The following is a 16,738-nucleotide window of genomic DNA, read 5'->3' as shown; positions in this document are numbered from 1 at the left end:
ATATAATTTTGACTTTGAATCATGTAAATTTTCTTCAAATTTTAAAATTAAATCAACAGTTAACATAAGTAACTTTTTAAAAACAGTACTCTCACTCTTCATCTTTAGTAGGACATACCCTAAGGACACATATAATTACAGAGAAATCTGAACTTTAACCTACAGGTTTGTTGTTGTTACTGGCATATTGTTGGGAATCTGGGTTTTCAAAGTGGGAAAAGGGAGATACAAATAGGAAATGCAGGAAAATGAAGTAAAACCTTGTGGTGTTGGATGTGAATTGGAACTATCCATACAGACTTTTGATTAGTGTATGTTTCCTTATCTCTGTCCACTGAAAAGGCCTACGAGTAATGATACCTCAGTAGCAACGAGCACTCCTAGTACCCAGATCTTGGTCTCTCAAAACAAATGTCCATTAAAAAAGAACAAGGACTCCTTGGATAACTAGCTGATTCCAGGGCTGGGCAAGAGAAAGTTGAAGGTGAATCTGGGACATCCTGCTGTTCCACGAATCAAGAAATAGAATCACATCAAAAAAACTCAGGTGGCTGGTCCAAAAGCATCGGTGTTTACAACTAATTGATCACAACCAGTTACAGATTCCTTTGTTCCTTCTCCACTCCCACTGCTTTACTTGACTAGCCTTTCAAAAGAAAAAAAAAGCACATAGGTGTTCATTTGAGGGGATTCCTATTGGCAGATGGGGAATAAAAATAATGATGGTAAAGAATTGTAACATATCCAGTAATAAAGAAATTCATGAGCCCCTGGTGTTATTTTTTTAAAGGGAGTAGGAGAGCTCTTTTCTACAGAAAAGTGTCAATTAACGTTAGAATTAGAAAATCACTATATTGTAACTCAATGTAACATCTGAGTAAGGCAAGGATCATTAATGGGTGCTAAAACCACTGAATGAATGGATCACAGACTTAAAAAAGAAAAGGAAAGAAGGGATATAAGAAACACATTTTGGAAAACTGGAAACATTTTTAAATATATGTATATTAGATACGCTTGAAATAATGTTAATTTTCTTAGGTGTGAAGATGGAATTGTGGGCTTGTGAATTGCAGAAGATATATGCTAAGGTATTTAGGAGTGAAATTTCATGATGTATACAACAAATTTTCAAATGGTTTAGCAAAGATGTGTGTGTATAGTGTGTGTATTTAAAGACACAGCGAATGTAGCAAAATCATTAACAGTTAGTGAATACAGATAAAGGGTGTACTGGTGTTGACTGTACTGTTCTTTGAACTTTTCTCTAGGTTTGAAATTTTTCTGCAGAAAAATGAAAAAACTTTCACTTCATATTTTGTGTTCATCCACATTAGGTGCTAGCAAACGTTTTTTGGTAAAGGACCAGACTATAAACATTTTAGGCTTTACACGTCATATGATTTTTACTGCAGTGCAACAGCAGCCACTATAGGCAATATATGAAAACAAATGAGCATGGCTGTGTTACAATATTTTACTTACAAAAATAAGGCAACAGACCAAATCTGGCCCATGGGCCACTATTTGCCAACCCCTTAACTGTATTATTAGATTGTTAAAGAATGCACAGGCATGTTATGCTTTCTTTCTTCTCTGATATGTTTTTTTTATTTTAAATTCATACTCCTTAAGATCATGGTTTCTTTTCTAGTTTCTACATTTTCCCACTTGATAATCTTATGGCTTCACTATTAATTGTAACAGAATAATGCCTATCTATAGCACCTGCCTTGATATCTCTAAGCCAGAGTTCTATTTTCCTTTACACATTTCATAAACATTTCCACATGGGTGGCCAACCTGAAGGTCAAATTCAGTATGTCAAAAGTAAATATTAGTGTCTTTTTCCCCAAGTAACTTCTCCAACACGATTCAATTCTACCAATAGTGCCTCCTGTGCAGAAAAGAGTTGACATAGCAGGCCTAGGACTGCCTATCTTTAGAAAGGGCTACTTCCACAACTGGCCCTTGGGTGGCACCTGGAAACTTTTATTTTGGGAAGGTTCCCACTATTCCCAGAACTAATAAAAGTGGCATACTGTGCCTAAAGTGTACAAATGGTGTGGTTTGGGCTGAACATCAGCTTTTCTTCTGGGAATGTGGAATTTTGGTACATAGTTCTGACCATTTCATCTCTCAATGCTAAAATCTTCAATAGTAATCCATTTTACCCTAGAACGGAAGCCCAAAAACCTAAACCTGGAATGTATAATGCTCCACTAGTGGGCTCCAAACTACCTCTTTAACCTTATTTTCTACTGTATGACATCACAAACCCTATACTTCAGCCAAATCACATGACAATTCCCAAATCTCTCCAATCATTCTCTTCTCTGGACTTTAGCTAACAGAGTTTCCAATACCTGAAATAACAGTCCCCTATATCTGCATGAATTCATACAGTTTAAATTCAAATGTCATCTCCTATATGAAGCCCTACTAGATAATTTTAGCTAGAAATATTCATTCTTTTTTCCTGAATTTTAGTAGAATTTTAAGTGTTTATTTCTATGAAACTTATCACTTTCAATATTGCATTAATCTATTACATACATACATTCCATAACCTCTCTTCTCTAGAGCATGCTCTGCCTTTTTTTTAAATTAATTTTTGTATCCCCCTACAGAGCTATGCAACTGTACACATTCCATAGTATTTGTTGAATGAAAAGATGAATGAAAAAATGGAAAAATGAGAAGGCAATCAGATGAATGCCTGCTTCTAGAGTTGTTCTAAGGGAAGAAATATATTCTCAGAAATGATGTGATTTATGTATACCTGAAACAGTACTATTCTTATTCAAGATCCACACTGTACATTTAATCAAATTTCCAGAAGTACATGTAGCAAGGTACTATGCTTAGCCCTGTGGAAGATATCATGAATTAAATAAGTAAGCTTCAGTGGATTGGCCTCAAATCTAATCTTATCCATAATAATCTCTACAAAAAAATGTAAAATTTCTAATAATCATTCATTCATTTTTGGAGACAGAGTTTCACTATGTCACCCAGGCTGGAGTGCAGTGGCATGATCATAACTCACTATAACCTCAAACTCCTGGGCTCAACTGATCCTCCTGACTCAGTCTTCCGAGTAACTGGGACTGCTCCCAGCTAATTTTTTAATTTTTTGTAGACACAAGGTCTTACTATGCTGTGCAGATGGTTTCAAACTCCTCTCACCTTGGCCTCACAAAGTGTGGATTACAGAGGTGAACCACTATACCTGGCCCCTAATAAACTTTAAACCAATTTTATAATATAATCTAGTAGACAAGAACCCTGTATCAACTATAATTTGGTCTGTGATGATAAAGTTATAAGAAATGCTTTTTTCCCACAAATATACGAAATACTCAAAACCAAAACAATTTAAACATTTTTTAAAAAAGTTTACCACATTTAGGATGATGGAAACCCCTGCCACTCTCCTACCAAAAACAAAAAATAAAAGGAATCAACCTTTTTTTAGTGAAGTGAGGAAGAATGGGTTTTTATAAAAGATTGTAACTGAAGCTTGAGGAAAGAAAGAGTACTTTTCTATAACCAAAGATATTTAGATATTTTTCTACACACAACACACATGTAACACACAATCACTAATTTAAGAAAGAGCTTGTACTTTTGCCCTTTTTGTTCTACACATTATTAAAGTCTCCAGTCAGATGAAATCACATAAGACAGAATAAAATAATTTTTAGTGAAGTACACTACCTCCAACAACAATGTTCACCATTTCTTCTACAATGCTCTGTACAATGTCTTGTGGCTTTTCCTCACAATCATGGTTTTCCCCATCATATAATATATCATTTTTAGATAACGCTTTAAAAGAAGAAAAATTTAAGAGAACATTATTTTAATATTTGAAAATTTTCCTAAATATTTATAATGAAAAACTTTCCAAAGCAACAAAGAATAAAACAAAAAAATCAGATATATAAAATTAGAAGCAAATACATGTTAAATCTTCAAAATCTTCAAAATTTATACCAAAACTTAAAACTTAAAATATTTTCCAAATTCAAGTCAATTTCAACAATGATTTATTTGACAAGCTATCAAATAATGACTTAACTGAATTTTCTAGATTGGTCCCTTAAGAACCCAAACTTTTAGAAAAATTTCGAATGAAACATTTTTAACATGTCCTACACACACTTACTTACATTTAGTACACACACTACTACACTAACCCTTATCAAATAATATTAATATATTAAATGTTATTAAAGCTTATTTTGATTACTTAGGCTCATCTATAATAGCAAGATTAACATAGTACTCTAATACAGTGAGGTCCTTAAAGAAGCAGACATAGGGCCATCTGGGCCTTATGCTTGCTATTTCTTTCCCAATAGAATCTATATTTCCAATATAAAATTAAATTTAAGAAGTTAAAAAATATTCAAGGCTGCTCAACGAGCATTTTAGGATGCTTGGGATCTAAGACACTGTCATAGGAGCCACTGTCCTAGACCAAATGGCATCAAACTGCACAGTAGCGGGGAGTGCTACTGTCTCCATTCCCTGCCCCCTGCCACTACTATAAAGAACCACCACTTACAATGGTGGCTTTCAGATACCTGTCTTCCCTATAATTTCACTGTTCCTAATCTACTGTCTGCACCATTCTACAAAATGCTGAATGCCACAAGCGGAAACCAGATAAATAAGCATGTCGAATCAGTAACCTTATTTTATAAAATATCCAAAGAACATTTAGATTCTTCTGTGGAATAATAACAAATGTCTTGACAGATAATTTTCCCACCATTCTAAAGCACTTTATTTCTGTGTTCTAGTTGGCTAAAATTACCTAAAGTCTGAAAATTAGAGTTCCAATGTAACTAAATACACAGAGCCACTGTCTAAAAGTGTATAGAATGACTGGTGGAATTAAGAGTCAATCCTCACATAAATTAGCTAAAATAGGTTAAAGTTAACAGTGACTAATATTTATTATATATAAGAAATGCTTAACAGAAGTTAACTATTAATATTATGTCCAAAGTCACACAGCTAGTAAGTGACAGAGATATACTTCAGAAAGTACACCCTGCACCAGTGGCTCTCAAGCAGTTTTCATTTATATATCAACTGCTGAGAGAAAAAACACCTGTAGAGTCAAAATAATCATGATGCCGATACAGGGAACCATGGCTTATTGGTAATTCTGTAATATATAAGGCTCTATAGTGGTACCTCACCCACAGTAGATGCTCCTACTCTTTGGGTCTTAGTCCATGTTGTTTCCTCTGTTGGAAAATTTCCCAATTTTTTTAGCTAGCCAATTACTACCTTTATCCATCAAGATTCAACAAAAAACATCATCACTTTCTCTATGAAGGTATTTCCTAACTCAGCAGAATTAACTTGTGCATGCCACTTTCAGGACACATATCACACATTATACCTCATTTATGCTCACCTGTCCCTCTAGGTAGGCTAAAAAACACACCAAAAGCAATGGCTATATACCCATCATCTTTTAACCACAAGTGCTAACATAGTGCCTAAGACACAGTATGCTCAATGTTTGCTGAATGCATAAACAAATAAAAGAAAAAATAAAGTCCCAGCTTTATTAGAGATTAGCCCTTCAAATCAGCGTCTTTATAAGCTCACGGTAAAAAGTAGGGAACATTTTGGCAAAAAGGGCAGACCAGACAAATGTAAATCACATAAGCAATATAGATTCACGATTAGTTTCAGCACTGTGAATGTTTAGTTTACCAAAGTCATCCCTTTTAAAGTAAATAGTGAAGTACTACTTTAAAAATTATATTTCCCAGAAAGTTGGGGGGAAAAAATAAAAGGGGATCTACTCATGCCACTACTAAGCTATGGAGAAGATGTGGTTAAGAAAAAAAAATTAAGAGCTGAAAACAGATCATTGAAGTTTTTCCTCAAAGTGAAGCAAAAACACAGACTTCAGATGAATTGTAACTAAGCCCTAACCATCCCATTTCTTGACAACCACACTGGATAGACAACATAGTTTTACCATTGTTCAAATGATATCAAGCTAAGGCAGGGCAAAAGGAACAACCCGAAACTCCTTTGCAGTTTCATGTAACAACTAAAGCTGAAAACGTTTGGGGAAAAAAATAACTTCATGTGATTATCTTATTATTTTACAGAGAAATCCATTTTTTGTTTTAGAGACTGGGTCTCGCTCTGTCACCCAGGCTGAAGTGCTGTGGCACAATCATAGCTCTTGCAGGCTGGAACTCCTGGGCTCATGTGATCTTCCCATCTCAGCCTCCCAAGTAGCCGAGTTTACAAGTGTGAACCATCATGTCTGGCCCAATTTATGAAAAATAATTTAATTTTTGTAATCTTGTAATCTTTTTTTAAAAAAAATTTTAACAAAGAATCCAACAAAGCTAACTGTAACTATTGTCATATAAATTTGCTTAGAAAAAATACTATCAGCAAACCCCTCAATTGTACTGATTACTACATATGAGGATATGAAAATAAATGAAATTTTTTTGTATGTCAGTTGGTTACTCAAAAAGATTTGTTTTTGCATTTAATTTCAGTACTTTTTTGACCATAATAATATTTTCTAAACTGATAAAGATTTCCTAAAATTTTCAGTCACATTCCAGAAAATCTTACTAGGTCACCTGTTTGTTATGAAACTAATCTTAAGAAGGAAACTCATGTTCCTATGCAACATGCTAATGGATATTTATGACCCTCTTTAGAAGACGTATGTCCTCCAAAGGAAGTCTATAAATCGTATTGCTCATGAGATGTTAATGCATGAAATGGATCATTAATAGATGTTCTGTGGGTTGAAGTCAAATTAACTTTACCACCTAGGATGAAAAAAGTCCACAATTACCAAAATGTATCTGATATCCATTAAATAATAGTATCTTTTCCACATTTCTTCATCAAAAACTCTCATTCCTACGTGTTTTCCTCAACACACACACACCCCACACCCCCTTCTCAAGAAGATTACTTTCAGCTGCAGTTGCCTGATCAGCTTCAGTCTGTTCATTTTCTGCACTGGAAATATCAGATCCATTTTCAGGCTCTGTGTCATCCTGAAGACTTTTATCTACATCATTTGTATGGGGGTCAAGGTCCCCTTCATGTTCTTGGGATATATGATCAACAGTCTGAGGTGGCAAATATCTAAGTTGAGGTGATTCAGGCTCATGATGGCTTACTGGAGACTGCAACAGATGATGATGCTGTCGATGCCTTTCTTTTTCCATTTGTTTGGCTTCTTGCAACTGGAAAGAAATAAAATAATTTCCAATATTAGCAAAATAAATTGTTTAAAATTTGGGAAGAAATGTTACATCCAACTATAAATCCTTTATGTAATATGCCACCCTTGTCTCTATGCTTGGAAATTATAGTCCATCAGAAACAAAACACATAAAATATACTAGAAACATTTAATGATGTTTATGCCTCTGGTGACTGGAAATTGGCACATAAGAACAGAAATGAAAGACTTTCACTATATACCCTTTTCATTATATTTGGTGTTTAATTATGTGAATGAATACACACACACACATACTCTCATTCACTTTTGCTAATACATAAAGATACACAAGAAACTAGTAATAATGGTTACCTGGAGAGGGCAGGGGTTAGGAAATGACCAAATGGGAAACAAAAGTGGGAGAGAACTTTTCAGTGTTTACTTCTGTAGCATGTTCGTGTGTCACCTTGTCAAACAACTTTTAATTTAAAAATATTAAAATTTACATTTAATAAATAAAATTGTAATAAGGGTTTATCTCACTCTGCCCAGTCATCCAATAATTATAAAAAATTATACCTAAAATGTCTAAATTTTACTTTAGAAGAGCTATCATTATTATGTATTAATATATAATACTCTGTAAAACTGGGTGACTTACAAGATGCTAAAATCATTAACAATCAGGATCACAGGATTCATTTTTTAGTACTATATTGCTTTTTACACATCTCTTTTGGTCCTCAGGACCTGATACGAATGATTTTTGCAGAATTAATTTCCACAAAGATAAATATTTTACAGTATCAAATATCAACATTTCATATGCTCCAGTAATATTCCAGGCTATGTGGAAATACCAGAATTATATGAATTTGTAAAATAAATCTGAATTAAAAGATTTTAGGCCGGGCGTGGTGGCTCACGCCTGTAGTCCTAGCTCTCTGGGAGGCCGAGGCGGGCGGATTGCTCGAGTTCAGGAGTTCGAAACCAGCCTGAGCAAGAGCGAGACCCCGTCTCTACTATAAATGGAAAGAAATTAATTGGCCAACTAAAAATATATACAAAAAATTAGCCGGGCATGGTGGCGCATGCCTGTAGTCCCAGCTACTCGGGAGGCTGAGGCAGGAGGATCGCTTGAGCCCAGGAGTCTGAGGTTGCTGTGAGCTAGGCTGACGCCACGGCACTCACTCTAGCCTGGGCAACAAAGCAAGACTCTGTCTCAAAAAAAAAAAAAAAAAAAAGATTTTAATGCCTAAAAGGAAAGAAGAGCCTTATAATCTACATGGTCTAAATGCTTTATTTTACAGATAAGAAGACTGATGGGCATGACTAGATGCACAGTTAAAATCAGAACAGAATTTCAGATCAAAACTTTAGCCCATTCAATTTCCAAATTTATAGTGAGGAATCTATCACTTGTAATCAAATCCCACTCTTAGCCTAACTTCAACCAATCTGTACTATGGTTCAGTGGGGCAAATAAATGCTTTGGAATCACAGATTAGCATGGTGTTAAATTCTAGCAATATCCTTGAAAAAGGAGAAAATGTTATTCTATGAAAACAAACCTTTAAATATTGTCTATATACTTCTGTACTTCCTAGCATAGGGTTTCTCAACATCAGCTCCAGTGACATTTTTTTTTCAGTGACATTTGGGATCAGGTATTTCTTTGTTGTGGTGAGGTTGTCCTATGCCCTGAAGGGTGTTAGCAACATCCTAGGCCTCTACCCACAATAGCCAGTAGCAGCTTTCCCACCCTAGTCATGACAATCAAAAAAATATCTCAAATGTGCCTTCAGGGGCAAAACGTCTGTAGTTGAGAACCATTTTTCTAGAGGGAAAAAAATCAGTGTTTTTTCCTTTTGAATTTTAAGACTGAACTTTTTATAATGAAATCCGACAAGATTTGCTTTATAGAGTTTTATTCTGTGGAAGAGGGAGAAGGTTACCAGTAGTAAATATAAATGAATTAGACTTCCACCTTAGAAGATTTCAGTAAATGTGGAAGTTAAATCATCTGTCCCCTCTTTCCCTTTATTTTCTTTTTCCTCTTTCTCCCTCTTTTCTATATCCATTGCACAGAACTAAATATCCTTAGTAGCCGGGCGCGGTGGCTCACGCCTGTAATCCTAGCTCTCTGGGAGGCTGAGGCGGGCGGATTGCTTGAGGTCAGGAGTTCGAAACCAGCCTGAGCAAGAGCGAGACCCCGTCTCTATTATAAATAGAAAGAAATTAATTGGCCAACTAATATATATAGAAAAAATTAGCCGGGCATGGTGGCGCATGCCTGTAGTCCCAGCTACTTGGGGAGGCTGAGGCAGGAGGATCGCTTGAGCCCGGGAGTTTGAGGTTGCTGTGAGCTAGGCTGACGCCATGGCACTCACTCTAGCCTGGGCAACAAAGCGAGACTCTATCTCAAAAAAAAAAAAAAAAAATATCCTTAGTAACACACGTTCATAGCCTTTCTCACAATTCAGTTCATTATGCCCCACAGTTTGTAAGATCTTTGAAGGTACAGGTCAAGTCAATTTTGCTCATCACTATATAAGTGAGGCCTACCACAGTGCCAAAACATAAGGATTTAATAAAAATATGCTGAACAAATCAAGCCAATAAAACTTATATATCTGTTATTAAAAAATGACAAAATTATTTTCATTCATTTCCTCAAAGATGCAGCAAAACCACTGTTTGTGGCTGCAAAATATCAGAAATAATCTACTGGCAATACATAAGAGAGGGACTTAATAGACTATGGTATATCTTAGAGTACTGCACATTTATTTATTTTTAATTATTATGAGTACACAATATTTGTATATCTTTCTAGGGTGCATGTGATGTTTTAATACAGGCATAAAATGTAAAGTAATCAAATCAGGGTAACTGGGGTATCAGGCATTTAATCTTTCCTTGAGTTAAGAACATTCCAATTCCATTAGTATTATACATTTATAACAAAGAATGAAGAAGATCTCTAAGGACTGACATGGAACATACTGTTTCTAGGACATACTGTTAAATAAACAGAGCAAAATACAAAAAATATCTATAACTTGTATGGCAGCCAGCATTTAAGATGGGCACCAATGATGTCCACCTCTTGATTTTCACTCCCTTGTATAGTCCCTTCCTACCATGTACTTGTGTGATCACTTCTGATAATAAAGTAGATATGTGGCCCTTTTCTTAATACTTACTGCTTGGTTTTCCATGCGTGCAAAGATAACATTTAGCATCTGAGTAAGAGTAGCTTTGGCTGTTGTCTGATTGATGAGATTTTTGCTTGCTAGATAGATATTGTAACATGTTCTCACAGCTTGTAGTACAGTCCCTTCATGAATTTCTATGTGTTGTGATGTTACTGCAGTAAGTAAAGCCTTTAAAAAAAACACAAAGTTAAAGTGATTTTCTACATCCAGAGTTTCAACACAAAAATATATAAGTATTTTTATATTAGAATTAAATCTTTTAGAAATAATTACCCCTTTCAGGAAATACACACAGAATTTCTACCTGCCTTGAATATCATCAACTGTTAAAATATTTGATGTTTTCTTCGTTCTGGCAGTAGCTTCCACATAACCTTTCCAACTCCAGAACACTAAAAAATCGTTCAACTAATTTGTTTCAACCAGGTTTCATTTTACTAGAAATGTCATTTAATTTAGTTTATTAAAATGCACAGCATTAAAAGCTGTCACAATATAACACAGACATGTCTCATGTATCTGTTGAGCTAGACTGTCAACTTGGGAGCAACATATTGTGTCTTATTCACCTCCTAATTTTTCTGAGATCGTTTTTTACAGCATAAACTCAATAAATGTATTCTTGTTGTTATTGTTGAAGATGTTTACACATGTTTTAGAATAAGGCATTTAAAATAATCCTAAAGTGAACCCCTCAAAAGGGAACAACTTTAACTTATGTGAATTTTCACAAAGTGGGTTACTTGCAACTTCTCAAGAGCAGAAACACACATCTTTTGTCCTTTTTATGTTGTACAAAACTATGCAGAGTCAGCATTAATGGATATATGCTAATTAAACCATAAATGACATGAAACTGTAAAAGGTCAAAATGATTAGACAGTTTTTTAGAACAAACATCATATAATTTGTGAAGTAAATACTGGTATTAAATTGAAAGACTCAGAAGGAGCTATATTTGCACATGAAGAAACACTTTATACATGTAAAAACAATTTCAAAAGTATTGTACTACAGTACATGAAAATTTTACTGATATATAAACAAACTACCACTATCATTAGCAGTAACATTAAGAACTCAATATTTGTAACAGACTAAAAACATAACTAGTTTTGCTCTAAAGGAATTCAGCCATCCAGATGTATTACAGCTCAAACCTAGGACAGGGTAGTGCTGAGCAGTTTCAGTAGAGAGAGGAATGCAAGGGAACCATGAAAGCTGGTGGACAAGCAGTCCACATGGTGATCCCTGGGTTGAAAGGGCTGACTGTGAAGGGCCAAACAGTACAGAAGAAACTAGATGGGTCACAGCTTTAAGGACCACCCCCTAAAGTTTGAGGGATGGAATATGCATGAAAAATACGCCAGAAATGAGAAACTCTAAAGACTCTAGGGCAGGGGTCCTCAAACTTTTTAAACAGGGGGCCAGTTCACTGTCCCTCAGACTGTTGGAGGGCTGGACTATAGTTAAAAAAAAAACTATGAACAAATTCCTATGCACACTGCACATATCTTATTTTGAAGTAAAAAAACAAATGGGCAAAAACACCCGCATGTGGCCCACGGGCCATAGTTTGAGGATGCCTGCTCTAGGGGCCCATGCCTCAAGTGATATCTTCAAAAGAAGAGATATGGAATTATAGTCTTCTTCTAATGAACTCTGGCATACAACAACAAAACCCCTGACATGGAATATAAAAAGCACCCAAAAATGACCTCTACTATAGTTGGAACGCATATAAAATGATCTTCTTATTAATATTTTTAAGGTGAAAGGCATCTGGTCTTTAAAAATATAGATTAAGAGTAACAAATTCACTTTATATATTCATTACCTTTATTATCTGCAACTGAACTCCTTCATCTGTCTGAGGACCTTGGAAGCAGCCACATATTGTTTCAATAATTCTATCAATTAATTTTTTGCCTGGTGTTGTACTATCTGGAGCATTGCCAGTCAAGTGCCCATAAGCAATAAGTTTCTATAATAGAGAAGAAAAATAAAGATACAAAGTAAGCTAAACAGTATATATATTAATTGAATATAAATTAAAATTACAATATACAACTGAATATACATTAAAATTTTTACATAAAAACATCACGGTATTATCAAAGCCAAAGCGATACCAACTTTTTCTGTAGAAAATTTATAGCTATAAATGTGAAATAATTTACACTTATAATAATCCCAGAAACAGAACAAAGACTACAGCAAAACCATCAGGCAGTACTCTGAGAAGTCCAGGACATGAGAACTTATCTCTGATGAGTTAGAATTGCTTATTGCAAAAACTAACTTCATGCTTTTAAATGACTCTGAATCTCTTTCCAGATTAGGTCCAGAAAACTAGTTTCCATATACTGGCTGCAATAAATCACAAATTTGCTCATTCATCATTACCATTGTAGCTTGGAAGGCTTTAGATATATAATTCTGATTTTCCAGGGAATACAAAATTACAAACCAAATGAACTTATCTTTAACCTATCTTAAGGATAATGCATAAGGTCTCTTCCAAGCCACTGAATTGTTAGTTGAATATATATAATCCCCTAAATGGTGAGAACAACTGAAAAGAGAAGTACTTTCTGTCTGGAGGCTTGTTTTACAAATATCTAAGATGACCTTCTGTGCGTGTGTAAAACAGAATTAAAGAGTTCAAAATTTTTCTGAGATAAATAAATGCCATGGCTAAAGTCCAGCAGTTAAGTATTAAGCTCTCAATATTAACCTATTGCTTTACATAAAATAGCAAGCATTTAGTAAAATCATTTGCAAATGATAATGTATGTAAAGTCGGCAGCAGGGTAAACGTATTACGGTTCTCACATTTCACTGATAGAAAGAGACCAAACCAACACTTTCATTACTGATTTTTCGTATCACTAAGCTAATGATTTTTGTTATCATTAAACTAGAAACATCTTTTTGCAACTATTACTGCCTATCTTGAATATAAGAACCACTGGCTTCTTATCACGAAAAAGAATATTCAAGGCTTTCATGGAAATGTCTGAATCATCAATTGTGAGTAATATTTTAGAAACGCATTCAAAATAGATAGTTTTTAGATTATGCCATTTTATACATACCTGTAAACAATCTAGAGATGTACTAACTATGCGGGGACATTTGGACTGGCATGCCAACTCAAAGGGTAAGAAGTACTTGTCTGCTTCAATAAAATTCGTCTTTGATTTCACTGGTGGAAGGGTGCCTGATCCAGCTTTTGCTTCTCCATGAGGAGGACTAAATTCATAAAAAGAGTCTGATTAGAATATCACATTTATCATATTAATGATAAACTCATACAGAAACATAGAATTTCAGTTCTAAAAGGAATCATGCTAAACCAGTCCTCTATCTTCCCATATTTCATAAGAAAACCAAAGCCTAAAGAAATGGTTTGGCACAAGGTCAAAAGCTAGTTGCCAGAGCTGTGACTAAACACAAGACATTGAATTGTATGCAAAAAGTGTTCTACAAAAATCTGTTAAGACCGGCTGGGCGCGGTGGCTCACGCCTGTAATCCTAGCTCTCTGGGAGGCCGAGGCGGGCGGATTATTTGAGTTCAGGAGTTCCAAACCAACCTGAGCAAGAGCGAGACCCGTCTCTACTATAAATAGAAAGAAATTAATTGGCCAACTAATATATATAGAAAAAAAAAATTAGCCGGGCATGGTGGCGCATCCCTGTAGTCCCAGCTACTCGGGAGGCTAAGGTAGAAGGATTGCTTGAGTCCAGGAGTTTGAGGTTGCTGTGAGCTAGGCTGATGCCATGGCACTCACTCTAGCCTGGGCAACAAAATGAGACTATGTCTTAAAAAAAAAAAAAAATCTGTAAGACCTCAAAGTGTTTTATTACAGAAATATTTTATCATCACTTAATAAATTTGGTATCACAATACCTTAAAAAGCAATGGACCTTCTTCTAGTCCTTAAGTCAAACTACATTTTTCAAGTTACTCAATATTGTCCTAAATAGGCTAACACTATCAAAGAAACCTAGTAATTTTTCTAAATATGAATCAAAGTCTTTAAGAAAAGATTTTAAAGGCTTTTTCATGGTATTTCAGAAATATCTTTATATACTTATTTATATGAAATCTTTTTGTATTTATAAGTCTTACAATTATATTTCTTAAGAAACATTTTTAAATTTAATTTTACTATAAATCATACACAGAAAATTTCCCACACTAAAATATAGATTGTATTAGTATTTTGCCTAAGACTGACAAGTTTCCATGTTATTTTTACTAAACAAAAGAAATGCCACAAACCTCTGTTTTTCAGTTTCCGCTTTTATTTCCTCTGAAGGAAAAAAAAAAAGAAGCATATATTAGAATACTTGACAACAGAAAAATCATTAAGTAATTTGATTATAGTTTTATAAATGCATTTGAACCTGTTACAAAAAGTAGAGAAGAATGTAAATTCAACAGAAAATTAAGTGCTAAATTTGTTTCATCTAAATTTTTTAATTTACACAAATAATATGATTATAAAATCATATGAAGAATATACATTAACAACCATAAACATACATGAATTTACACACTACTAATTCCCAAAGCACTTCCTTTTTTCAAAGTAGTTCCTTTTGTGCCAAGTAACTATTTACATTAAGTAGAAGCATTAATATTAAGAACAGAATATTGTGTATGCCACACTTAAGTCACTAAATACAAAACATATGTTGGGTGAGGAAAAACAAAAAACAACTCAATGCAACCCCCTGTGACTATCACAGAGAGATTATCAGACCAGAACTATAACTTCTTGAATATATTTATATGTGCTGATATTTAATCAATTTTTCTATTTATGATTATACAAAGCCCTATAAAATACAGATGCTCAATTTAATGTGAAATTTTTCTTTTCACTATTTATACTGTAAGGTATGAGATACATTAGACAAATCCTACTTGTAATAGAAGACCCTTAAATTTGATATATTGGGGAACCTGGTTAATCGACTAAACCTGCTTGAAATTTAGAAGAAAGGCTTTCAAATATAACATGAGTCAAGCACCATTACACTTCACATGTACTAACATTACATGTAGACTATTACACTTTACCTGTAACTAACATATTTAAGCCTCACAACAACCGTGTGAGGTATGTACTATCATATCTAAATTTTAAAGACTGGAAGATCGAGGCAGAAAAGTTAAAATAACTTGTTTGAGGGCTGCATAGATTGGTATATGGTTAATTAGGTTTCAATACTAGGTAGTCTAACTCCAGATCTTGGATTAATAACCACTCTACTATATATGTGTATCTAAGAATATTAAAGAAAATGTGTTAAATATGGGGATTATAAACAACTACTGGTATATAAATTTAATAATTAACTTAAAATATCACTTACTGAGCACTTTCTATGAATGAGAGACTATATAAACCCTTTACAAAGTATTTTGCAAATCACTTTGCAATAAAATTTACATAATTTATTCACACAATATATACAATTTATTCATTATCTACTGTGTTCCAGGTACACAGTATATTGATATTCAGTATTTCAGTCTAGTTCTCTATGAACCAAAGCCCTTTCCATTTTATTAGTGGTAGGAGTGGAAGGGGGATAGTATAAAAATATTATCTGCAGCTATTTAAAATATTGAGAAGTAGCTCCATAGGCTACCCCCAGCAGACATGCTCCCAGGCCTTCTGAGAAGCTGTGTGCCCACGTCCCAAGCAGGAGAAACAGTCCTGTGGGCCACTCTCAGCCAAGAAGCCGTGTGACTGTGTCCTGGGCCTGAGAAATAGCCCTATAGGTTGCCCCTGAAAAACATGTCACCAGGCCAATCAAGCAGTTGTGCAGCTATGTCCCAGGCCTTAGAAACAGACCTGTGGTAAGCCCTCAGCAGACATACCCCTGGGCCAGCCCAGAAGCTGTGTGTCTGAATACCAGGCCTGAGAAACAGCCCCACAGCCTGTGCCTGGTGAGTACACCCCCAGGCTGGCTGAGCAACCAGGTGTCCATGGTCCTGGCCAGATTAAAATGCCTGTGACCACAACTCCAGCAAGCCAGACCTCAAGTTGGCAGACCTCCCATGTGCATGCATGCGCCCTCACCTAAGGAACAGCCTGGCAAGCCCACCTGTGGCAAAGCTGCACCCCTGTTGCCACAAACTCTCTCAGCATAGGCCACTGAGAAACTCATGCCACTAGTATGGATTATAGCTAAAGAAACTACACGGAGACTACACTACTGAGTCCACCTAGAACAAAGGCCAATGTACCCCACCAAA

The 16,738-nt window shown here is 35.0% G+C and overlaps 1 protein-coding gene across 1 annotated transcript in view; it reads right to left on the bottom strand.

Annotated features, from left to right (window-relative positions):
• The window catches only part of ARFGEF1 (ARF guanine nucleotide exchange factor 1), a 141,527-nt gene that overhangs the window by 77,067 nt on the left and 47,722 nt on the right, over nt 1-16,738 (bottom strand). The window contains exons 2-7 of the mRNA XM_020288828.2: nt 14,750-14,780; nt 13,560-13,716; nt 12,299-12,445; nt 10,450-10,629; nt 6,986-7,262; nt 3,721-3,831 (exon numbers count right to left, since the gene is read on the bottom strand). Coding sequence (XP_020144417.1) covers nt 3,721-3,831; nt 6,986-7,262; nt 10,450-10,629; nt 12,299-12,445; nt 13,560-13,716; nt 14,750-14,780 — 903 coding nt within the window. The remainder of the gene's footprint in view (nt 1-3,720; nt 3,832-6,985; nt 7,263-10,449; nt 10,630-12,298; nt 12,446-13,559; nt 13,717-14,749; nt 14,781-16,738) is intronic.

The sequence above is a fragment of the Microcebus murinus genome, chromosome 7 (assembly GCF_040939455.1).
Source record: "Microcebus murinus isolate Inina chromosome 7, M.murinus_Inina_mat1.0, whole genome shotgun sequence".
Lineage (NCBI taxonomy): Eukaryota > Metazoa > Chordata > Mammalia > Primates > Cheirogaleidae > Microcebus > Microcebus murinus.
The sequence above is the reverse complement of the archived record's forward strand: the minus strand, read 5'-3'. Positions and strand labels throughout refer to the sequence as shown.